Here is a 26,294-nt window from a genome sequence, read left to right on the forward strand (position 1 = left end):
GTCTCAGACCAGATGCTATACACTTTGCAGCGAAGAATGAATGACGGATCAATTTGCTGTTGACTATTCTCTTTCTGTATGACAACGTGGCACACGGAGACGCACCTTTCTTATCAGAGAAACACCAGGTTTTTATCCTATAGCCACCTGCCAAAATACACACTGGCCCTTTCAAGGTCAGGTCAGAAAATTGGCCTTGGTCTGAGGGGGAAAGTCCTGTACCTCATCTACTGGCCTTATTATATGTAAGGCTTATGTGAAACCTCTTGTAATTTTTTGTTGTTTTTGTATTTTGGCTTTAAATGGATATTCCACCCATTTTAAGAAGCTTATCTGATTTGTCACCAAATCCAACGGTGCTGCTATGTGTGAGCAATTGTGAAAAACGTGAAAATACCTCCACTACCATTTCCAACTAAATGAGAATTTTGTACTAACCATTTTTCAAAAAACGATTTGTGCAAATGCTTTTTGAACGGATTCAAATGTTATCAGATGAGCTTCTTGAAATTGGTGAAGTATTCCTTTAATTTCACTGTTCATGGCGAAAGCAGGACAGTGCCCTTAAATTGTTTTGCTTTATAGAGCAAGGATTTACAAATCTTGTGGTCAGGAATTATGTGTTAAATGTTTGTCCCTGGAAAAGTTTAATGCAAATACAATTACTAATATTATATTGAAAGGAAAAACGACATTGATATACTACATTCCCTCCCTTATAAATAAGCGCGCCCCAGATGTTCCTATGGTAACAAAAGAGTTTTTGTTTTTCCCCTTCCATATACAGTATACCGTTACATAATTTTGCAACGTTTGAAGGTAAGATTGGAATAATTTACTATAAATAGGTAACGTTATTACTGTGACATTTTTCAATCTAACCTCGCGACACAAGTAAGTCAATTTACCGTAAATGTACCTTTATTTTAGTGTCTTATCTAACGTGGTTTGCTAGTGTTGTTTGGGGCTAACGGGATGATAGATATAAGTTATCGAAGCTACCATCAGGATGTGCTGAAATGACAACCAGACTTCTCGCTTCATTCAATGTCTTGGACAACTACTCTAAAGATATCAGGAATAAACATGCAAGGGTGACTAGGCTATCTGTAAGATCACTATCTGCTAGCTATGATGCACACTACATTTTAAAAGTGTCCACTGATATTAATTTAAAAAATCTTGTTTCCATTAGAAGAATAGAGTTCTTGGTCAGTTGCCTGTGGTGTACTGCACCTCCAGCCAGAAACCAGAGACTCTGTCCATAAACTGTGATGGGGACTTTGCCCTCCCCGGTGACATAGGAACCAGCATCTCCAAATATGAAACGAAATCTTGAGATAAAGAAGCAAGAGCTTCAGAATAACAAATTAAGGTACACAGTTTTAGCCCTGCACTTGAGTTTCTTTTGTCTGTAGGGGAGGGGTTAAAGTGAACTACCTGCATTAGTTCAAGTTCCTTATTTGTCAAATACACAACAATACAGGGGACATTGCAGGTAATGAAATTCTTGTGTTTCGAGCTCAGACTCAACAGTGCACAATTAAGAAACGTCAATGAATACAAGAATGGTAACAATAGGTAGTAGTTGTAACATCAAAATAAAATATAAAATGAGGAAGATAAAATAATCAATTATTTACAGAAAGTGTCTTGAGTCAAGTGTAGTGTATGTGCATGATGAGGTGCAGTGTGTGTGTGTGTCCAATAACAATAAGTAGTAGTAGTACGATAAATAAAACAAGATATCAAAATGAGGTACGGTCAAATAAAATAGTACATTTCTACAGAAAGTGTCTTGTGTAAAAGTGTATGTGCATCTTAAGGTGCATGTGTCGTGTGTGTATGTGTATGTTCAAGAGTTTGTGAGGTGTGTGTGTGTGTGTGTGTGTTTTAATAGGGCTATCTTCCGTTCTTGTTCTTGTTCAGGAGTCTTGTGGAAGTTGTGGCTTGTGGGAAAAAGCTGTCCCTGAACCTGCTGGTTCTTGTGCGGAGAATTTTCATTAAGAATTAAAATACTGTATGTTATTCCCATAACCAAGGGATGTTCAATCAATTTGTCAACATGACCTATACCAAAGCCAGAAACCAGAGAAGTAAAATAATCAAACTTGTGATGAAATATGAAGCTGCTCCATAGAAAAGTAGACACACAAAATGTTTTAACTTCTTAGAAACATTCTAAATTCGCCAACGTTTATTTCCTATTGCAATGTTTTCTAATGCAATAGTTGACAAGGAATACACTTGGGTCCAAACTGTTCCCTATAGCAGTAGCAACATAATCCAAGTGAAATGGTCTATATCCAAATGAGCTTTATTCTATTAGTGTAGTGTTCTCAGTTTTGAAACAGAACATGTACCCATATATTCAGAACTTCCCCCATGTGTGTTCACAGTGTCATATCTCCCAGTCCACTGTATATGGAGCAGCTTCAGACTTTAGACCTGATGACATTACAAATTTGAGTAGGACTCTAGTTTGGGGATTTAGAAAAGAGTTGTTCATGTTCACTAATATTTATGGACTGTCTTAGGCCAGCCACCTCAAGAGAAGACCCCACACGCAGGCCAGAGCACAAAGCCAGGCATAGCAGAGTAAATGTGCGACCCTTCAGTGACCCTGAAGACCTGGCTAGGGAGATTGAACTGTTGAAAAGTAGGTTAGAGTTTATAGAATGAATTAACATAATATTTTCACTCACAACAGGCTAGACATTTTTTGACAATTTGATGATCTTCGATTGATTCTCTTTTAATAGATGATTAGATCAGTTGGGGGTATTGAGAGGACTGTAGTTATTGATTCCTTAAAGCCAGGCATCTCATGTATAAACCCAGCCTTAACCTTAACCTCATTGGACCTCACGCCTCATTGGGCACAGTATGTGAGATGCCTAGTTTCAAGTTATCGAAGAGGAAGCACCATTTAATTGTTTGTCTTTAGTACCTCCAGAGAGAACAGTACAACTCCGCCTTTGTCGTCTGGTGCTTCCATTTGTAAATTAACCATTGTTGATACTGTCCTGTTCTCACCTTCTTATCTATTATTCACTGACAGATTAGTATTCGTTTTCATTCAGGCAGCCTAATAGTTTGGCACATCCTGTAGCGGGCATACACTGCAAACGCCACTGTTGTGGGTTTTATTTCTCTCAAGCAGAAGAACTTGAAGCCATGAACCTGTCTCGTCATTAGGGGTGTAACGGTACACAAAAATCACGGTTCGGTACGTACCTCGGTTTTGAAGTCACGGTTCAGTACGGGTTTTCGGTACAGTGGGGGAAAGTTTGGCTTTCCATGTTCCACTCAGGGGTGATGTAGTGTGCAGTAACTAATTGTACTTGTAGGGCTGTCAACGAATATTCTATATTGAAATTAATAATCGACTTGTTAATTTCAATGAACACGCGGCCCTTTGCGCAAATTATATTTTGGGAAGGGGTGAACTTGGGAGTTTTGAATAAAATTCTGCACGCAAAAAAAAGTTCTGCATGTGCGTTCATTAGTGGTTAACGTACCGTTGTATTCGTTCGGTACACAGCCGTACTGAACCGAAGGTCCAGTACTGAAACAGTTCGGTACGGATACTGTACGTGTACCTTTACACCCCTACTCGTCATCATTCACCATTACTGTTTTGACAGGCCAAGAGAGTGTTACGGTGAAAAATAATCAAATGCCTTCCAAGACCAGTAAAGATTCTCCCCGAAGGGGAGCTCCCGTAGCTCACCGCATATCTCGGCGCTATCTCTGCGTCGGGGAAAACCGTGCTCGTCACGGATCTGGGGGACACGAGTTCGATTCCCGGACCCGCCGTCATTTCTCAGAATGTCTTCCCCTGCTCTACATCCCATTTCAACCTGTTTCTGTCGGTCATGCTTGACCAGAAAAGCGATAAACGCTAAAAAATAAAGTTTAAAAAAAAAAAAATTCTCCCCGAAGACAAAGGTGGTCAAGAGAGGTACACAAATATAGAGAAGCCATTCAGATTCACTCACAAACACTCACACCAATACACTCGCACGTACAGAAATGCACTCACACACAAAAAAGAAGCAAAGACTGTGTTGTGGAATTTTTTAAAGGAGCCAAGACAGTCAACTGTAGAAATTCAGATGAGTCAAATTGTATAAAAAGAACATAGTTTTATTTCTCTGGCCACAGAAAAGTATCCTTACAATCAGAGACAAGTGTAACACAAGCGTCTGACCAGAAAGTGAGCCAGAGCTCTGGTCAGACTTACAATTATACCAGCTGGGAATGACAAATGAAAACAAAGATGAAAAAATTTAAACAAAAGATGGGTTTAGGGGTTTTGTCGTGTCCCCCCCAACCACCTCCAATGTAAATTACCCAGTATGGTTGTCAATATCCCAATGTACCCAACCCCCCCCACCCAACCTCCTCCAATGTACAGTTTCTACGTCAAATGTATATACTCCCTTTTCTTGACTCCTTCTGTATCACAAACAGTACTGTATTTGCAAATCTGGTATGTCATAAATGTATAGATGTAGCAGTACTGACTATCTGTATGTCATGTATGTCATATATGTCCTGATGAATTGAAAATGGGGGACCCTGATGTAAACAAGACGAAAGTCTTTCTCTGGTCTGCATCCCCTTAACAATTGTGTGTATTGGGCTGTACTGTATTGTACCCATTCTGCAATCTGTTAATAAAGTTTTCAATCAATCAATCAATCAATCAATCAATCAATTCAATCAATCAATCAATTCAATCAATCAAAGACTGGAGACATGGCCAATTGTCATATCTAAGTCAAGCTGTCCTGGGCCTTGGCTGTACCTTTACACCCCTACTCGTGTAAAGGTACACGAGTGTCTGAGCTGTATACTATTTGTTTATTTGTTTATTTTATGGATCCCCATTAGTCTACACCCATGGGTGGAAGACTATTCTTCCTGGATATTATATATTAACTAGTCAAGGCTGTACAGAGAATATGTATTTAAACAGAGCTATGGACATGCCCAATAAGCTGTACAAATGATGTAACAGCTGATGTAATTACCATTACAACTGTAACATCATAAACAAGAAAAATAAAACAACAATCTTATTGAATAGCATATGCAGAAAGAAGAAGAAAAAGGGACTATAGTAAACCTGTGATCTACTGTACATGAATAAGTCTTTGCTTATTCTTATTTCCTCCATATATAGTTGATCCCTGTGTATGCATAGTGTAACTGTGTGCCAGATTGGTGGTGTGTTTGTGTCATGATGTGTTTCTGGTGTTTGTGTCGATTGTGTATCTGCATCCCTCAAGGTGGAAGGGATCTCCCCACAGGGATTGGGCGGAGACAACAGCAGAGCTCTGGTGGGTGGCGCTTTGTGCTACACAAATACATCAAACTGGTGCACATCGCCCTCCCCCCGAGACGCACCGCTCACTGCCTTCACAGGTACTGCCCGGCATGCTCTCCCAGGAACAATGAGCCTCACGGCATATTTCCTGTTGACTTGACCACCCTGGTCTGAAGCAGTGTTTGTGTTTCTACAGAAGATGGTTCTGAGTTTTCTTTGCCTGAGCCTGTGCAGAGAGTGGTGTGCCAGCAGCTACAGCAGGGGAATGTTGTACATGTGTGCACCAGTCACCCGAGGAGGCAAGCCACCAGTCTTAAAAGAATAAATAATAATAATAATAAGGTATATCTGATACTGTTTAATTCCTGGGTAATTGTTACACTGTTTCTTTTGTTAGAAATGGGGAGTCTTCCGTGAGCGAGGTCTCTGATGGAGATGAAGCCACCACAGAACCAGTGCCTCTCTGTCTCTCAGATGAGCTGGAGAGGAAGACGGTGAAAATACTCACACCCAGGGCCACCTCGGTTTATGCCCCACTTCCAGTGAGTAGAATTTGTATATTACACTTTGAAGTAACAGAACAGATTGTTTTCTGTATGACCAGGTCTCCTGGATTGTAGCTGTTTTCAATTAAGACTGTTTCCCCATAGTGATAAAAACATGTTTTTTTTGTACATAATGGTGGGCAGCCCCCCTGCTCTGAACAGTAGGCTACTTCCCTGTACTTTTAAACAATTCCAACATTGTATACTGTAATTGTGTGTTCCCACAGATAATCAGTGAGACGTAACCAGTGCTGTTCAATAACAATTCATCTGGATTCCACTCCCAAAACCACCCTCAGCCGTCTGCTTCCAGCAGGACTGTCCACTCCGCTATTGTCTGCATCACAGAATCCCTCCAGGCAAAGGCCATAGACAAGAAGAGGAAGGAGAGAGAGAGGAGGAGGAAAGGTTGTCTATTGGGGCCTTGGGAGAGGTCTCACAGACTCATAGCATGAACCTCAGAGTTCTGTCTGCTGACGCAAATGTTGCTAAGGTCACAGAGCCAGGACGATTCGCCCTGTGTGGCAACAAGCTGGCTTCAGAACGTCCCACTCCACTGACACATGCCTCCTCTATTTGAACGACCACATCAAACAAGAGGTGGACACGGGCAAATACTGCGGCATGGTCATGCTGGACCTACAAAAGGCCTTCGACATTGTCAATCACTCCATTCTGATTGACAAGTTAAAAGCAATTGGTTTTGATAGTCTATCAGTGAGCTGGATGCAATCCTACCTGGAGGGGAGAGAACAGATGGTAGAGGTAAACGGTACTCTATCCCCCCCCCCTCACAGTGAGCTGTGGTGTTCCACAAGGAAGCATACTAGGACCGCTACTCTTCCTAATTTATGCAAATGACATGTCGTCAGCCTGTGACTGCAACTTGTTCCTGTTTGCGGACGACTCAGCCCTGCTGGTCTCTGACAAGAACAAGTTGCAGGTTGAAAAAACCCTCAGCTCGGAACTAGGCAAAATCTGCATATGGCTCGCTGATAACAAACTATCATTACACATGGGCAAAACAGAGTCCATTCTCTTCGGTTCAAATAACAAACTCAGCAAGACCGACGGCTTCTCAGTTACAGTGGGTGACAATATTGTCACAAGGAAATACGAAATTACCTACCTGGGTTCCATCCTAGAGGCAAATCTTTCCTGTGACAAAATGGCATCCAATGTAATAAAAAAAAGTCAACCAACGAACTCGATTCTTGTACCGGATCTCCTCTCTGGTAAACAAGAATACCCTGAAGACTCTGGCAGGAGCACTCATTCAAGGGTACTACGACTATGCGTGCACCTCTTGGTACCAAAGCACCTCAAAGGCGCTTAAAACAAAATTACAAACATCACAAAACAAACTGGTCAGACTACTACTTGACCTGAACCCCAGAACCCACCTCACCCCTGCCCACTTTGACAACCTAGGATGGCTTAGAGTAGACGACAGAGTACAGCAACTTGCAATGGGCCTGGTCTACAAGATACACTATACGACTAAGGTACCCATGTACATGTCAAAATACTTCCCAAAGATCAGTGAATACCACAACCACTACACCAGAGGAAGCTCAACAAATCATGTTAAACCCAGATTTGGCTCAAACAAGGGACTAAACACGTTTCGCAATTATGCCACATCAATGTGGAACGCCCTACCCAAAGCTGTAAAGGAATGTGAATCCCTACCCACATTCAAAACCGCTCTTAAAGAGCACCTACGGGAGGCTGCAATTCGAAACTGGCCACCTTAAATGCCCAAAACCCCCACCACCTCCTAATAGACAGTCTCCTCCCCACCGCATGTATATATTCCCTCCCCGCCATATGTATATTTCTCTCCCACCCACCCACCCCCTCCTAATGTACAGTCCCCTCCCCATCATATGTATATACTCTGTCAGGATCTAGGGGTAACAGTACTGTATATTTGAATACCGTTTATGTCACAAATGTATCAGTACTAAATACCTATATGTCCCTATGCCATAAATGTCATGTATGTTGTGTATGTCATAAATGTCTATATTAATTGAAAATGGGGGACCCTGATGGAAACAAGACAAACGTCTTTCTCAGGTCTGCATCCCCTGTATTGAGCCGTACTGTATTGTACCCATTCTGCAATCTGTTAAATAAAGTTTTCATTAATTCATCCTTCCCAGCCACTCCACCCCCCACTGGCAGGTCCCCTCACAAACCACTGGAGGCCCCAGGCATTCCCTTAACGACTCCCCTAACAATGATCCACCCCACCCCACGCGTAGGCGCGACCCCTTCAAGGCAGTAGGGCCTGTACTAAATGGGATGAACCCTCGAGAATCTTTCAGACCCCTAATTAGTGGCAACAGCCATGGCAATAAGAAGGACTTCCTGTTAATTCCCAAGCCCCTGCAGAGCAATAAAAAAAACAGGAATCTGTTTGATTCCACCAAGCGACTGCCCAACAGGCATGCCATGCCATACGCATCCCAACCTGCGGAGACAGAGAACTGTCTATTGTTATATTGCAATATAATGGATACCATTTAGACCTGTGTTGTGTAATAATTTCCAAATACATTCTGTTGGTGTAAACTCCATTCATAATTTTCAAAGTGAATGGGGCCAATTTTACATAGGGTTGACGCTAGATGGAGTTAAAGCATATGGCTCGCTGATAACAAACTATCATTACACATGGGCAAAACAGAGTCCATTCTCTTCTGTTCAAATAACAAACTAAGCAAGACCGACGGCTTCTCAGTTACAGTGGGTGACAATATTGTCACAAGGAAAGATGAAATTACCTACCTGGGTTCCATCCTAGAGGCTAATCTCTCCTGTGACAAAATGGCATCCAATGTAATAAAAAAAGTCAACCAACGAACTCGATTCTTGTACCGGATCTCCTCTCTGGTAAACAAGAATACCCTGAAGACTCTGGCAGGAGCACTCATTCAAGGGTACTACGACTATGCTTGCACCTCATGGTACCAAAGCACCTCAAAGGCGCTAAAAACTAAATTACAAACATCTCAAAACAAACTGGTCAGACTACTGCTTGACCTTACTCCTAGAACCCACCTCACCCCTGCCCACTTTGACAACCTAGGATGGCTTAGAGTAGACGACAGAGTACAGCAACTTGCAATGGGCCTGGTCTAAAAGATACACTACACGACCAAGGTGCCCATGTACATGTCAAAATACTTCCCAAAGGTCAGTGAATACCACGATCACAACACCAGAGGGAGCTCCACAAATCATGTTAAACCCAGATTCGGCTCAAACAAGGGACTAAACACGTTTAGCAATTATGCCACATCAATGTGGAACGCCCTACCTAAAGCTGTAAAGGAATGTGAATCACTACCCACTTTCAAAACCACTCTCAAAGAACACCTACGGGAGACTGCAATTCGAAACTGGCCCCTGTAAATGTCCTAACTCAACCCCCTCCAATGTACAGTAATTTACCTAGTATGGTTGTCAATATTCCAATGTACAGTTTTGCTTGTTTGTACAGTGCCCCCCCCCCAACCCCCTCCAATGTACAGTAAATTACCTCGTATGGTTGTCAATATTCCAATGTACAGTTTTGCTTGTACAGTTGTACAGTGTTTCCCCCCCCAACCTAACCCCCTCCACCCAACCCCTCCTACCCACCCAACCTCCTCCAATGTACAGTTTTTACGTCAAATGTATATACTCCCTTTTCTGGACTCTTTTTGTATCACAAACAGTACTGTATTTGCAAATCTGGTATGTCATAAATGTATAGATGTAGCAGTACTGTCTATCTGTATGTCATGTATGTCATATATGTCCTGATGAATTGAAAATGGGGGACCCTGATGTAAACAAGACGAAAGTCTTGCTCTGGTCTGCATCCCCTTAACAATTGTGTGTATTGTGCTGTACTGTATTGTACCCATTCTGCAATCTGTTAATAAAGTTTTCAATCAATCAATCAATCAATCAATCCCTCTTGGTACATGCTTCGGGCGGAAGTTGTGAAACTCAAAGTGCCAACTGTAAGCTACAATAAGACTTCCTGTCAAGAACTTTTGCCTTCAAAATAAAATCGTGGAACGTGACTCAATTTGATGAAAACTTAGGTTAAGTACCTGAAGATACAAGCACAAGAAAAACGAGTAATATATTTTGGACACAAAACTTGGAGGATTTCAGTTTTCACAATCAGTTTAAATCCAATTAACCCCATTCACCGCCCAGTATGCCAGATATATTGAACTGTTAAAAACAGTCTGTGACGTTTTGATCATATCGATGTGGGGTATACATTCTTGAAGAGTTTGATCTGTAGATTGGAAAATACACCATTTGGAACTTTCTTAACCCATTGTAAATTAGAATATTGATACATTTGACTTCAGAATTCACTAATATTATCAATGTAGATTCACAATACAGTGAGTGAATACAATTGTTCAAGTTTTGTTTTATTTGTCACATATAGGTACGTAGGCCTACATGTCCATTACAGTGAAATAATTGGTTCTGTAAGTTAGACTGTAACTATGAGCCTCCTGAGATTTGGTTTACTGATTGGACCTTTTAAATACTCAGAGCATAAGAATAGGATACAAAACATGTACCATGTATGTGATGTTATGTAATACATGCATCACATACAAGTTTAAGTCTTCGTCATCAGCATTATGAGCGCTGTTAATTAATTTGACCCAGGCCAGTTATGAGGACTTTTGTTTTGAACGTTCTACACCGGAAATGCCAATGCTTGTTCCACCTGACTTGACGGCTGCCGCCAGAGAGGAGCGGTGCTCGACGCGGAGCTATGGCAGAGACCGGAGTGGAGAGGGAGGAATGAGTGCGTCTTGGGGAGGATGGCGGACAAATCTTTACCGGTGTTTCTGAAGCTATTCGCTGCAGGATTCTACGGCCTGAGTTCATTTTTCATCGTGGTGGTGAACAAAAGCGTCCTGACTAACTATGGGTAAATGTTTTGGACTGTGAACTGTGCTACTTGAGGAGCTGGCTAGCTTAGCTTAGCTGTGCTGCTGGCCCGTTGCTGGAGCAGAGAGTGGAGACTTAACTTTTCCATCGAGTGTTCCACAGCGCCGGGCGTATATTCAGCAGACATGTCAACCTGTCTAGTGTCGTTAATAATATACTTCTTCTTCCTCTTTTCTTTAAGAGCGATCGTTGGACTGTTGTTGCCAATTTTCCACTTGCTAGCAAGCTGCCAACAACACCAACTTTTAGCAGCTGTATCTGTTGTTGTAACTGTATGCCCCTAACTGTACCCGCCTCTCTCTCGGACAGTCCGGTGTTTGCATAACGTTTCTTGACAACATATGTGTTGGTTAGATCTAAGTGACCAGTTTAACAACATGCCATATTAATGTGCATTGATTTGGCAGTAATGTGTATTAACACACAGGGTACAAGTTGGGCTCTAACGTGTAACTCTGCCATGTTGTTACAGGTTCCCCTCCTCGATCTGTGTGGGCATCGGGCAGGTAAGTTACGTGCCTTTTCATTTGATTTTTTTTTTATTTATATTTTTATTTTGCATCACACGCTCCCCCAAAAAGTCCCAATTATTAAATGTGTATCTATTTATTATTAGCATTTTAAAAAGCTTGCATTTGTACTTCACTTCTTTGTACTTAAGTATTGTATATTTTGTATAGTGTTGTTTGGCCTTTATTCGTTTGACTTTTTACTGTATATGAACTTGAAGCACAATCTCAGGGGGCTCATACAGAACCAACCCTTTCACTGTAATGTCCATCATATGGTGTACTGTATTATTATATAAATGTATATATTATGTGACAAATAAAACATAAAACTTGTGTGCAGATGCTGGCCACAGTGGTCGTGCTGTGGGTGGGCAAGGCTGCGAGGGTGATCAGCTTCCCGGACTTCGATGAGAGCATACTTGGCAAGGTGATGCCTCTCTCGTCCCTGTGACACGTTTCTTAAATGTATATCCCCAGCTCACTTAAAATGTTGACTGAAACAATGTGTTTACTATGCCATCACAGACGTTCCCTCTGCCTCTGCTTTTTGTGGGAAATCAAATCACCGGCCTGTTTGGAACTAAACGGCTGAAGTAAGTTACCTTTTCCCTAAAATGGGAAGCTCACATTATCGCGTTACGGAAGTTTAGCGAATTCTTGACGTCCTGTTAAATGTCGCTGTTGTTTCCTCCTCTCGCCAGTTTGCCGATGTTCACTGTCCTGAGGAGGTTTTCCATCTTATTCACCATGATGGCAGAGGGCTGTCTACTAAAGTAAGCTTTCTACAAGTAGCCCACTGCATTTTCATCCAAAGGGCTACAGCTCCTGTAGAAGTTAATCCTGTATGTCAAAGCTCACTCCAATGTTATATGCATAGTCATGCCATCAAATTGATTTTTTTAACCCCCCCCCCCCCCCCCCCCCCTCCGGGACTTTGTAGGAAGAAATTCTCCAGGCCAGTCCAGTTGACAGTATTTACAATGATCCTGGGGGCGTTTGTGGCCGCAAGGTAAGTTCTATTACATCCAGCTGTCCCAGCTGTAAAGAGCCCAGATGACCTTTACTACAAAGGGCCGGCCTATAGTGATGTCTTCACAGCCGTTATTAGAAACATTTTGTGTGTGTTGTCAAAGGTACTCCCTGCTGCATACCCAAAGCTAATTGGCTAATTAAACAGTAAAACACATTTAGTTCCCTGAGGCTCTCTTCTCTCTCTCTTATCTCACCCTCCACAGCGCAGACCTGTCCTTCGACATGCAAGGCTATGTGTTCATTCTCATGAATGACGTGTTGACTGCAGCCAACGGAGCCTATGTGAAACAGAAATTAGATTCCAAGGTATGTGATTTGTGCCGGCAGATGAATGATGCCATTGTCTTGCCGGAGGAATCTTGGCCTTGAGCGGATGGATGTTGACTATAAGTAAAGCAAATTGTCCTCGACTGAATAGCTTCAGAGAACTAACTGTGAACACAAATATTTTGTAGCTCGGTCTTCTTTTCGTTCTTTTGACCTCTTATTTGTCTTTAGCTGTTGAATATAGCTGGTCAGTGTTTTGTGAGACAGTTTTGTTATTATTTGACTTTGTGAAGATTGTGTTTATTGATGATTTATGAATAATCATTTTGTGTTGTCCTGGTCAGTAGACCCTTCTGTATGTGGCCCCCTGGTCATACACGGTTGGGGATAAATCCATAGGAAATTGTTAGGTCCATAGATTGAATCTATTTGATCACTTTTATTCACTTTTATTCTCTGTTGCCTATTGAGTGGGGCTGTAGAGTGCGCCTACCTGTCAATGCAACGCAGGGGCGCTTTTATTATTTCTGGCACATGATGGTGCACTTGCTCTTCAAAATAGAAGTCCCAAGCACGTGTATGTAGTATCGACTTGGCTCTAGTCTGTATATTTTGAAAAGCAGTACTGTCGCATGCCATGAATAATCAATGCACCTGTGTTGTATAGACAAACGGCTATAGTTTAAGGTGCATCAGAGGCGAGTGAGAACAAGTGATCAAATGGATTTACCAGCATCTCTGGGGGGCGGGACTGAACCATTTCATGTAAATAGAGGGGGGGGGGTTGGGGAACACAGGCTCTCTGGATGGTTACTGTTTCCCCAGTAATAGAATTTTTGCTCCATTGATTTGCCGGTCCAGTCAGGAGAGAGACTTGATGGGAAATTACACAAATTGTACACAAATGAAAACATTCAGGGATTTTGAGAAACATTTGGGGCTCGAGCTCAGGTAGCCCCCCCCCCCCCCCCATGCCTCCGCCCATGGCAGGGATGTGTGTGTGAGTGAGAGTGTGTGAAAGGAGAAAGACACACAGTTGAATGCTAGTGAGAAGTTCTCTGTAGTAAAGCATACAGCACGACATCTGTATGCTGGTTAGTGAGGAATGTCCACACCATGTGAATAACACTGTTCTCTTTCTCCTTTCCTTATTTATCCTGTTCATGCTGCCCCTTTTGCCTCTCTCTCTCCCCTCTCTCTTTCCCTTATTTATCCTGTTCATGCTGCCCCTTTTGCCTCTCTCTCTCTCTCTCTCTCCCCTCTTTCCCTTATTTATCCTGCCCCTTTTGCCCCCCCCCCCTCACACACACACACACTCTCACCCCCCCTCTCTCTCACCCCCTCACTCTCTCTCTCCCTCTCACTCCCCCTCTCTATCTCCCCTCCTCTCTCACCCCCCCCTCTCCCTCTCTCGTAGGAGTTGGGGAAGTATGGGTTGCTGTATTATAATGCATTATTTATGATAATTCCCACACTACTCCTGGCACATGTTACTGGAGACATACAGAGGGTGAGTCTTGTCACTATATCTGTGCTCTCCGTCTTGTCAACAGTCTTATCTGTCATCTTGACATCTGTCTCTGGATGTCTGTCCTTATTCAAACCTCTACACCTCTTAATCACAGAAATACACATTATGGTTGATTTACTAAGCTACACTGAAAATACGAGACGTATGAAACAAAATAGTTATTCATTTGATCATCCTTACATTTCAGTGTGAGTGGAAATTAAGTGGTAATACTATTTACACATTGCTGCTTGATGGCCTTACAGATGGAGATGTAATGGCTTTGGTATTTCAGTTCTTGCCAATGTTATTCTCAGTGTTGGTCTGTGCGCGCATGGTATGCTAGTCATGTTTGTTGGGCACAGTGGGTAGAAACCTTCTGGTTTGCCAAACCCCAGAGGTGGAAGGCCAGCAGCCAGAAAGTCACAAAGCCTCTATTATGTAGCATGCAGACTTATTACAGTGGCTCTTCCAGCTTTGCTAGGTTAAATAGCCACGGTGGAGATGCAGACTGTCTTAACTTAACCTAGCATGCCTATTATGGACACCATCTTGCATGCCTGGTTATGGACCTTTGTAGCATTACTTATTATTTCAGCATTTGTGTTAGGGATGCACTGATCTTTTTAAAAGTCTGATATCTGATGGATATCTGATTTGTGCTTTATAAAGCCCACTTTGCTGATACTGATGGCCTGCTGATATCAGTGCAACCCTAATTTGTGTGTGTCTGTGTGTGTGTGTGTGTAGTGCACATGACAATGGCAGGGGTTCTGTTTCTAAGCTCACTATTGATCTCTCAACAGGCAGTGGAATATGATGGCTGGTCAGATGCCTTCTTCCTCACACAATTCATCCTCTCCTGTATCATGGGGTGAGACATATGCTATGGCTTCTGTCGGTCTGTCTCTGTCTGTCTTCCTTCCTTCCTCCTGTATTGTGGGGTGAGACATAGGCTATGGCTATTGTGTGTGTCCAATGATCTGTCCTCTCCACCTACCTGGTACGAAAGGGTCCCGATACAGTTTTGTCGACAGTTCAGACATAAGAAGTGAGGACTTTTTGGGGAAGTGAAGACAATTTGTCCTCAATTTGAAATAGGCCGTTTTTCTTTTTGGAAATATGAACAAAGACGAGCCCAGCTCTCCGCATTGCTATCAGCTTGGCTGGTCGTTCATACTACTACATACTACTACAATTGGCAGTATTAGGGGGTGGGAAGCTGATGGGTGGGGATTGGACGTTGTGGACAGCGACTCCTACAGGTCGGTTGGTGCGCCTGCGCAGCAGAATCGGGAAGCGACGGGGGCGGTGTGCCCTCCCACGCAGACCCCCGACGCTGAGAGATTGCGCTGTGCAGGTGAAAAGATGCGACTGCTGCTTCCTCAAGTACCGGAGGGGACACGTGATGTAAGGCTTCGTCCACATTGCAGCCGGCTTGTGGGAGGCATGGCCTAACAGCGTTCGAGACAGGGGAGGGTAGAATTGGACGATACGAAATTGGGATGGGAGAAAAATAGAAAATGGGAGAAAAAGTAGATACAAAAAAAAGGAAATATGAACAAAGACATAATGAACAAGACAATACATTCAACACAGTAACATACCTACATCAAAACAAGAACAACAGAGAAATAGGCAGTGTTTGGGTCGGGGTTAGAATTAGGGTTATGGTTTAAGGTTATTATATATAAGGTTATTATATATAGCCAAGTATATTAATAAAAGGGTGTGTGTGAGAGAGCAATCAAGAATTTGTCTTGCGTCTCAAACTAGGGCCAAATTTCACTCCCCACCACCACCTTTTTTGCCCTTCAAAGATATTGATTGGTCCATTTTTGATGCAGTTTAACTATATTTGATACACTTTGCTTATTACACAGCATATTGATAAATGCCATTATGACATAAGACCTAAGAAACAAATTCCTCGTTATATTTCTGACATGTTTGGCCACATGGCTCTCCACTCATGTTATGTTTCATCCTTGGCCCTACGTGTCAAAAGGTTTGGGTATCCCTGCCCTGGTCAAGCTGGTATGAATGATTCAGGCCATGTCCACACATACACAGATATTTCTAAAGATGTTTTTCACCCCTTTTTTTTAAAAGGAATTCCTCTACACACCAGCTGTGTTTTAGAAGACTTCTCCGTCCTCACAACAACAACAACTCACATGAACAGACCCAATGGCAGGCTGCAAGGAGCTCTATGTGGTCCTGATTGCAGAGAAAATACAGTTAAAAAAAATATCCATATGTGTGTGGACAGAGGCCGCCGGTTATGATGTTAGCGTTTTCCAAAACCTCAGTTTCACCCATCCACATGTATATACAGGCAAAACAGAGTTTTTAAAATCTCCATCCTGGAAGGAAGCTTTCTGACATTCTTGTGTGGACTGAAGGCCAAGAGGCTGAGAAAATGCTATAACCAGGGTTCGCACAAGGTCCTTGGAAGTGCTTAGGTGCTTGATTTTTTACAAAAGAAAGTCAAGGCCTGGAATTCCTTGAAAACAGCAAATTTTTTAACAAGGTGCTTAAAAAGCCATTGAAATTCAAATCAACCATTCACATTGACAGTTTTGTTCATCCATGATCAAATTGTTCTGAATCAAGAAATTAATTTTTTTTAATTTAAAGTGTAACTAATTGTCGGAAATTGGTTTTAAGCCATAAATATTGGATCCGGTCTATAAAAAAAAACGGTTTTAAAAGTTAATTGTATCCTTTTAAAATGAAAAATAGTTTGATTGTTAGTTTGCATTGTGTGTTGAGTACTGACTTTTAATAATTTGTTTTGCAATAATAAAAAATAGTGCTTGGAAAAGAACTTGAAATGCAATGTCTGTGGGAACCCTGTATAACATGTAGACATGGCCTTAGATACACAAAGGTTTGTATGCACAAAATCATCAGGGTAATTCTGTACTATCACTGTGTCCGTGTCATCGTGCGTTTAGCCACCTTGCCTAAGAGCCACATTAGCCATGTGCTGTAATGCCATGTCATGGTCAAACATGGGTCGTCGGTACATTTGGTTAATATGCTTCCATTTTATGTTGCAGTTTTGTGTTGATGTATTCCACGGTGCTCTGCACACAATACAACTCTGCCCTTACGACCACCATCGTGGGCTGCATCAAGGTGAGCCTCCCGTTAGTGTGTCGGAGTGAAGTAGTAAAACTGGCATTTGTTGTACCACCACCCATACTCTCTTTCTCTCTCTCTCTGCAGAATATCCTGGTGACATACATCGGAATGGTGTTTAGTGTGGACTACATTTTCTCATGGACTAACTTCATCGGATTGAATATCAGGTACCGAACTATATTCAATATTATTATAACAATATTGTTATCAATATTATGGGTCTGTTTTTTAATTCTCTCATCAACATTCCCTTTGTGCCACTTAAAGGAACACGCCAACATTATGGGAAAATTCTCTTACAGTCTTCTCCACAGTCAGACAAGAAGATATGATAACAATTTCCTCTCTGTGCCTTCAGTAGAAAGCTATCCGTCTGCAAGCTAGCCTAGCTTACCACAAATAAATGGAAGCGGATATGGACCACTAGTCTAGCTTAACACTTTCAGTGCCGGGCCGTGTTTTCCTTTTTACCCTGTTGATGCCACGGCCCATGTAACGTTAATATCGCCTAATCTATGTTTTATGCTATGTGTCTAATCTGCCCATCGCTTATCAAATTATTTTCCAGTCAACATTGGCAAAGCAGATTGTGTTTTTATCGCTTCATTTCCTTTTTATAGCATTTTGAAAACCACTCGGTTTCATAGAAAAAACAACACATTCCCTGATAATCGCCTTTTACTGGAATATTCCAGAACGTTATCATTTGTCAGTCTATTTATGAATCGTTTTCAAATAAACGCTAGATGGTCGATAGTATATGTGTGCGCACGCACGCTCGTGCCGTGCGCTGATAATCGCTGCTATTATTTCCTCATGGCTTTTACAGTGAAACAGCCATATCACATATAGTGGAAACGCTTATATCTCCATGAAAACGAGTCTGATTATCTTAACACTGATAACATAGATTCCTTACCTGACATCAGATGGTATCTAAATGGTATATTCCAATTCCTGATCACCATTCGAAAAAAATCTATAAGTATATTGATTCAACGTGTGTACAGTATAACCCATGATCGCCGCGGCTCAGAGGCTCCAGAATGAACTCTGGTAACTCCGGCTGCATGGGTGAGAAGTGAAATGTGGACTGGAATGTTTTTTTCCCCATCCATTTTCATTGAGTCCATTCCAAAAGTGTGATTTACCATCTGGGAGACGTTAGGGGGCGCTTTTTTCACATCTGATCGCCGGCGGCCCCTGGATCTCCAACGATAGACTCGCGTGATGCAATATGATTTCAGATCGCTAATAATTTTTTTTTTTTAATTCATTAATTTAATTTCAACGTCACAATCGTAAACCCGAGATTAGCCGTGAGTGGCGCTCAAAGTGTTAAAACTCTGGGAGAGCTGTTTTTGACCAACAACTAGGCTAGCTGGTCCATATTTGCTTCCACTGATTTGTGCTAAGCTAGGCTAGCTTGCAGACGGATAGCTTTCTACTCCATGCATAGAGGAAATTGGTATCTATCTTCATGTCTGACTCTAGAGAAGACTAAGCACATTTCCCATAAGCTTGGTATGTTCCTTTAGAGTAATTCAGTAAATCATAGCACTTCCTACGGAAATTGATGTTATAGGCTCTCTACAGAAGTAACTTAAGGGGAGGGCTGGGCGATATATTTTAATAATCGATATCGGGAAAAAAAATATCGGAAAAAAAAAACCAAATTGTGACCTGCAACAGGGCAGTTTTAAAACCAGAGACAGTGGACAGACTTGTCTTTCTTGCCTTCAACTTAAAGTAATGGCTTTGCTTGTCCAAATGACAATACTGACCAAATTGAGATTTATTTTTCTCTTGTCCATTTATTTAGTTTGCTTTCTAATTTAAAATACAGTTTTTAGCGGTCAGGTGGCATAGCGGAGATTGCGCTTGTCAGCAATGCAAGAGGCTGCGGTCTCGACTCCCGGAGTCAGCATTGCCTTGGCTTGGTCTGATCGCTATACTAACTCGTTTGGCTGGGTTAGGGGGAGGGAAGTCGTGGGTGGGAAACTGGCGTTGTGGACAGCGACGCCTACAGGTCAGGTCTGGGCGCTTGCTCAGCGGAGGCAGGACTTGAGGAAGGCAGCGTGACCTCCCACGCATTACACTTCACCAATGAGAGCCCTCGCTGCCAGGTGAGAAGAGAGCCACTGGCTGTCGCCGCACGTGTCGGAGGAAGCGTGCAGATACTTCAGGGTTCCCTTGTACCGACCAGTAGGAGAACATGCGCACAACAACCAGGTAGGGGAGGGGGGGGAATTGGCACAACGACTAAATTGGGACGGGGAGAAAACAGAAAAAAAATCGGAGAAAGAGATAAAAAAAATAAAATACAGTTTGAAACCGTCTGTACACAGTAGGCTATGTGTGCTAGTAGAGCTAGACTCCAGTCACGGTGCACATGTGCGGTGGTTTGTCCACCAAAAAGTGCCAAAAGATAGAAAAGAAACCAGCAGAGCCAGAACTGTTCAACTCCCCTGGAGCCACAGCCAGCAGAGAAGCCGGTTTACTTTCGCTTTCAAACCAGCTGCAGCCTGAGAACTGGAGTGGGAGGGGATGTAACATTAAAGATGGCGGCAACAACAAAGAATTGCTGCAAAATAAACATACATATGTTGTTTAAAAAAAAAAAAAAAACTATACTTATAACAATATCGATAATATTGAATATCGAGTGATATGATATTGTTATCGATATCGTTATCGCGATATCATTTTTGGCCATATCGCCCAGCCCTACGTCAGGCTATCGCGCCTATCATCCGTAGATCTGCAGGTATCCTTAACACTTTGGCGACCAGAGTCCCGTGGCGTTTTATAGTCCAGAGGACCGAGCTTTGTCAACAAACCGATGTACTTTCTAACAGCTATATATATACTTTATAGTATTGCTATCTGTCCATTCTCATTGTCACTTGAGTGCATAAACCGTGCCTTCATAATGGCTTAAAGAAAATAAAAATCCATCGGTTGGTTGTCATTTTATAGCGCCGTGAATATAAGGTTTATCGCAGTTTTCGCCTCGTCTTTTTTCTGGGGAGCTAGATATGAGGCTAAAGGCTAGTCACGTTATATCAAACGCCATTTCTGTTGTATATATACGAATGAAATAAAACAAACTGCGTAACATCCGGACTATTACAGAGCATATATGGATGAAATGGGGGCGGCGGGGGATGCCGATCAGTATTATTGATTAGCAATACAGTGTGCGTTCAAGTAGCCATTTTCACTGATCGATCACTTGCGTGTTACAACAATGTCCAATCCAGCTGTAATTTGGAGGAATAGTATCCTACCGTCAGCCCATGTGACCGCCGGCAGCATTTCGTCATTAGTCATCGGAATCTGGTAGATTGATATGTCCATTGGCTGATCATAAATCCCATTATTCCAGGCTGAAATCTGCGTTCGGTAACGTGATCAAAGATGGAGTATGTTCGGCTGGGATCGAGGCTCATATGAAACGCCCACAGACAGTAAAAAAAATAATTTCCCCATTCGGCCTCAATGATACTGCAGTGGAGCGATGGCGCCCCTAAGAGGATCTGGCCGGTATTGCATGTCGCGGATTTAAATCTGGCGGGTAAATCTGCAGAGCCGATCGGGGACCTTGATCCGTTTATTAATATGGAATAAAACAATAACAACTTGCCACAAGTTAACTTGTGGCTCTGGTCCACAACGCATGGCACCGTAACACGTATAAACTCGTGGCTGGTCCTTAAAGTGTTAAGTGCATGCTGGGTCTTGTTTGGAACTATCGCCAGGCTATTGCCTGTGACACGTTCACCCCGATGTCCTGAGTTATGACAGCTGTTTGCTGTGACATGTTTACCCTGACATCCCAGGTTAATTGCGGGTTGTCACTTGTCACATGAGCTGTAGATTGACTACCAACACATCGGGACGGCTTGATGAAACATGTGCACGCTAATGCATGCAGGTTTGTGCCATGTACAAACAAAATGCAGGTGTATTTTTGTATTTTTAACTGTCTTAACACGGGTGCCGTCTGTGTCGTTTCAGTATTGCAGGGAGCCTGGTGTACTCGTACATCACTTTCACAGAGGAGCGGTGCAGTAAACCGAGTGAAAACACAAAGTTGGAAATTAAGGGCAAGGTCGTCGTATGACCAAGACACTGGATTTCTTTTATTTTTTATTTTTAATGCCAATGAACAAGAGATAATTTTATTTTTTGGTACAGTTTATATTTATTGGGTATTTTAGCAGCCGTGGCTTGGAAACCATGGGATTGGTGTCCTGCTGATTTCTTCTTTGATTGTGTGAGGCGTGGCCAAGCTGCCATGGTTACGCTCACCAAGCTGCCATGGTTACAAAATCCTCCCAAGAGGGAGGAGTCCGGACTGGCAACTGAAAGGTTCAGTTTCTATACCTTGAATCGGTCCAATAGACCTCTCACGCGTTTTTACGAGCCTTTCTTTTCACCTATGGCGAAAATGAACTGTCTTTTCCTTTCCTGTTTACCAGTAAGTTTGTCCTTGATGCTCCATGTGGGGTTATTGGGTAAACTGTGTTTCACCAAAGGACTTTGTTTTGTTGTAACGTTCCAATTTTTTAAAGCCAAATTGCTAACGCTAAATGACCGGATGTTGCAGAGAATGCACTGACGCTGGTGACCTGATCTGCAATGCTTAGCTATTTTTTAACTGCCGCTTCGAAATTCCAAATCACCCGCCTTATTGGAGAGAGAAATGTATATTAGAAGGCCTTGTTCACTGGAACCAGCCTGTATGAACCACAGACGAAGCTAGGAGCGATCTATTAATGGGCCATTAATTTTTCTATGGCTGCAGGAGATTCTAGAGATGGGAGCAAGCGGAAATATGTTAACCGTGAGAGGTCTATAACGTGGATCAATTTCAATTAGTGTTTGTTGTTTTTCTCTAAGTGGAGTTACTGTACTTGTGAGTAGTCATAAGAAGGGAGAAATGGAGCCTATGTTACATTGTTTACGGTACCGGTGTCATGGAGACGGGTAACCCCGTCAACAAACTGAAATATTCAACTTGAATGTTGAACAGAATGCTTCCTGAAAATGGGAATGGTCAGCTGGAATTGTCTGTCGGATCACATGTGTGCTTTGATTGGATAGGCTTGCAAATATAAAAAATTACGATCATTTAAAGGCACAATCCTTTTTTTTTTAAATACAGTATTGCATACCCAATTTCAGCTTATTCCTGAGGAATGTAGCTTAAGAATACCTTCCGAGCTCTGGGAGATGCTCTTAACCTACCTTTACCTAATAATATCTTTTTGTGTCACTCCATTTTCATGTAGCGTGTTTTGTAAACACTGTTTTACAACCTTAAAAAAATATGAACATGTTGTAAACAACCACAGACTGTTGGTACTAGATTGAAATGCAAACATCTCCATAACCTCATCCTCCAGATAGGCAAAGTGGCTGGGGCAGAAGGCTGCCAATTCAAATTAAGGATTGTGGCTTTAAATGTATTTGCTGCCCATGTCTGTTCGGGGCATGTTCCGAAATAACTGTTTACGTTGGTCTTCCTTCAGTGTTACAGAATGTTTGTCATGGATTCTATCACAAGCTGTAACTGCTTCTCTATGCAGAGACAACATGCAGTAATTATGTTTTATGTGTATAACTTTTAATGTTTCTATTGCACTTTTAACTGTTTTCTAGCTAGTGATGGTGAAAGGGTTAAAACCGTATGTGCTGCAGCTCTTGGGTTCCGTTTAGTGTTGAGAGACTGAGGTTACTGTACTTTCAAGAAATGGTCTATATACATTTCAGGGTTTTTTACAATTTTACAAGCAGTTGTCCCTGAGTAGTCGGGTATCTTCACATTTTCTACATTTCTATCAGACATGTCTGCATCACATTACTGATGGATGTACTTCATACTTTTTTGTATTTATTCTTTTTACTGATGTTAATATTGTAAGCAGAGTTAATTGTGATGCCAACCTGTCCTGAACGTAAATAGCCATGAGATCAGAGCAGATTTTCTTCCAATTATTTTTACATTAAAAAAAAGACCGTCTGATGTGCTCCTCTGTTGACATTGCATGCGTTTCAAGGTTTGTACTAGGGCTGCCCATCCTACTGAATATTGCATAATATATAATGTGTCGACATAGCTTTTTATTTAGTTTGTACTTTAAGGGTGGTGTTTAACGTAAGATGTTATAATATACAACTTGATTTGCAGGCCATGTGTGGGAACTTACAAGAGCATTGCTTGTACTCCCGGGCCGTCATCTAGATATAGAATCACGGCAAAGTGCTTCATCTGGGATTCTGATTTAACAGCACAGGTTTGATTAAAGATTTAAATATGTTTTGCCATATGTAATGAGTACAATGGTATGCTCACGCCGCTCATGGCCACAGCACAATGGAATACAAAAAGCAATAGTGATAACACGATAAAGTTACCTTTATTTATATATATGAGGGAGAAAAATAAATATATACAAAACAATTATTAATACTGCAGGAAGAAAGTATAGTTACTAGTCTACAGTGGCAAAAACAAGAGCGTAGTTATCAGTATGGTATAGTATAGTTATTGTTGAAGGTACAACTTAAAGGTGATTTAAGTGGTATTTTCTTTAAGAAATGTAAAATAGCTCTACATTCCGATTTTCCACTTTATCCAACCAGGAGAGAACCCTAGATATATTTGACTAAGAAATCTTGCCAAGCTAAATTTGCTTACTGCACTGGTCATTATTTTACTTGTTTCAAGCTCGTATTTGCTTAAAAACTAGTTTCCATTTCTTATTTTTGCAGTGTTGAGTTCTCTATCCTGATTGGATAAAGTGTGAATGGGATACCAGAACATGTATTCAGGAGTTGGTGTTCAGCAGGCTCGCAGCCTGTGTGTTTGGATGCTGTGGTCCAGGGTGCCTGGGGTCTCGGGATGATTGAGTGGGCTTTGCACCTGGACTGAAAGGGACAGAAGTTCTTAGCCAATGATCTTCTCTGCCGTCCTTGCGACTCTCTGGATCCGTCTCCGTATTACAGAGAGGAGCTTCAGCGACGTAACCTACAGTATGTCAGACCCATTTGGACGGAATGGAATGCATCGCACAATGACATGGTTAGATTGGCGATTCGATTATCTTGTTTAATGTTCCAGCTGGGATTTACACATTAATCAAACTCATCTGGTTTGTATTAACCCTGTGTGATCCACATCTGATGGTTTAGCTTGCAATGAAAAGTCTGCTGCTATGGTTAAATATTACACAACTGAAAACCCAGCCTGAAGCGTAGAAATTTGGATTTGTAGTCATTTTGTGCAAACATTTATTTCATACAAAAATAAATCAAGACAAGTCAAAGATCACTGATACAAAACCAATTCCATAACAGATAGAACAGCTTTTGATCCTAACAGTGTCTTTAATATTTAACCAGATATTAGTATTCTCAAGCTGCAACTCTGCAAGTTGTGCTCAAAAAGGCACAATTTAACCCTTATAAACCAGTAACTCAAGTATCAATCTAGCATACATTGTCTGCAAGTCCACCCAACATGGAAATAAGCTACAGTACCTAAGTTATACATAAATATGGCTTTCATGTAAATTGACAAGACTAAGTGGGAAAGGCACATTTAGATTCAATGTGAAATAAAATTCACTATCTTGATGGCAGAAAGGCTAAGAAATATAATGGTGGATAGATACGGTTTCTTTCAAGAAATTCTTGCATTGTCTTTGCTGGTACAATCATGTACCAAAGGCAGCCCAGGGCAAGCATGAACGATCGGTAAGAATCGTCATACATCCATACTTAAAATAAATTAGCATGAGAAATAAGAGCTTCAGAAAGCATACAGTGCTGCTACCAAGTATGTGTTCAGTTGCCAGATGTATACTATAAAATAGGTCTCACTGGCCTACATACACAAATCTAGAAACAAAAGAAAACGAAGCATCCACCAATAGATTGGTTTTTAGTCCTCAGGCTACACGGAGCGAGTGAGCACGCATTCCACAGAAGGGAGTGGTTTCTTTCTACTAGTACTCAAAATCACTGAGCGGATTCTGTTGACTGAGAAACAAATGGGAACCATAAAATACTCAACCCTTAAAAGGAATAAACAAGCACAGTTAAATCTGAGGGTATGGGGAACACCACTCAGCACTGACATGAGGGTATGGGGAACACCACTCAGCACTGACATCTGAGGGCATGGGGAACACCACTCAGCACTGACATGAGGGTATGGGGAACACCACTCAGCACTGACATCTGAGGGCATGGGGAACACCACTCAGCACTGTGACATCTGAGGGCATGGGGAACACCACTCAGCACCGACATCTGAGGGTATGGGGAACACCACTCAGCACTGACATGAGGGTATGGGGAACACCACTCAGCACTGACATCTGAGGGCATGGGGAACACCACTCAGCACTGTGACATCTGAGGGCATGGGGAACACCACTCAGCACTGTGACATCTGAGGGCATGGGGAACACCACTCAGCACTGTGACATCTGAGGGTATGGGGAACACCACTCAGCACTGACATCCGAGGGTATGGGGAACACCACTCCGTTTAAGGATCCGATTGTCAAAATGACCAGAGTCACTGGTAGAAACCAGTGAACAAAGATTAATCTATGGTGTTGGCAAGATGTAACTGATGGCTTGGAACTGCCCCACCGGATCTGAATGTAAGGATTTTTCACGCTCACACCAAATTAACTTGCTTTTCCAGTGCTAATGGTGCTGCTGACCATGGTCCTTATATATAAGAATGCAAACCAGGTGCCGTGACAAACCCTGCTCCACAATTATGAATATTTACTAACATAAGCTGAACTATTCTAAGTCAAAAGGAAAAACACAAAAAAGTATTTTAAGTTCAGCCTATATGCTTCATCATGAAGTGGGGAGTCTTTTCAGTCTACAAAAGCTCACTCCTCAATGTTCTGACTGGATATAACAAGGTT

General features: G+C 42.0%; 1 protein-coding gene across 1 annotated transcript; it reads left to right on the forward strand.

The window, feature by feature from the left end:
- Positions 1 to 10,695: 10,695 nt before the first annotated feature.
- On the forward strand, positions 10,696 to 23,362 carry LOC311248598 (nucleotide sugar transporter SLC35D2-like). The gene is made up of 12 exons (XM_084338020.1): positions 10,696 to 10,843; positions 11,336 to 11,369; positions 11,716 to 11,802; positions 11,901 to 11,968; positions 12,077 to 12,148; positions 12,316 to 12,384; positions 12,611 to 12,713; positions 14,092 to 14,184; positions 14,991 to 15,058; positions 17,250 to 17,328; positions 17,419 to 17,501; positions 21,355 to 23,362. Exons 1-12 carry the CDS (start codon positions 10,734 to 10,736, stop codon positions 21,458 to 21,460), a joined length of 972 nt encoding a protein of 323 aa, XP_084194146.1. The 5' UTR covers positions 10,696 to 10,733; the 3' UTR covers positions 21,461 to 23,362.
- Positions 23,363 to 26,294: the final 2,932 nt, after the last annotated feature.

Source organism: Notolepis coatsorum (assembly GCF_963971535.1).
Source record: "Notolepis coatsorum genome assembly, chromosome: 2".
In the NCBI taxonomy this organism is placed as follows: Eukaryota; Metazoa; Chordata; class Actinopteri; order Aulopiformes; family Paralepididae; genus Notolepis; species Notolepis coatsorum.

What these genes read in the sequence shown, in the direction of transcription:
- LOC311248598 (XM_084338020.1), top strand. Translation starts at nt 10,734, where the DNA reads ATGGCGGACAAATCTTTACCGGTGTTTCTGAAGCTATTCGCTGCAGGA. An exon ending in TTTGGAACTAAACGGCTGAA is followed by an intron (nt 11,969 to 12,076) that starts GTAAGTTACCTT and finishes TCCTCTCGCCAG; the next exon opens with TTTGCCGATGTTCACTGTCC. An exon ending in TTCATCGGATTGAATATCAG is followed by an intron (nt 17,502 to 21,354) that starts GTACCGAACTAT and finishes GTGTCGTTTCAG; the next exon opens with TATTGCAGGGAGCCTGGTGT.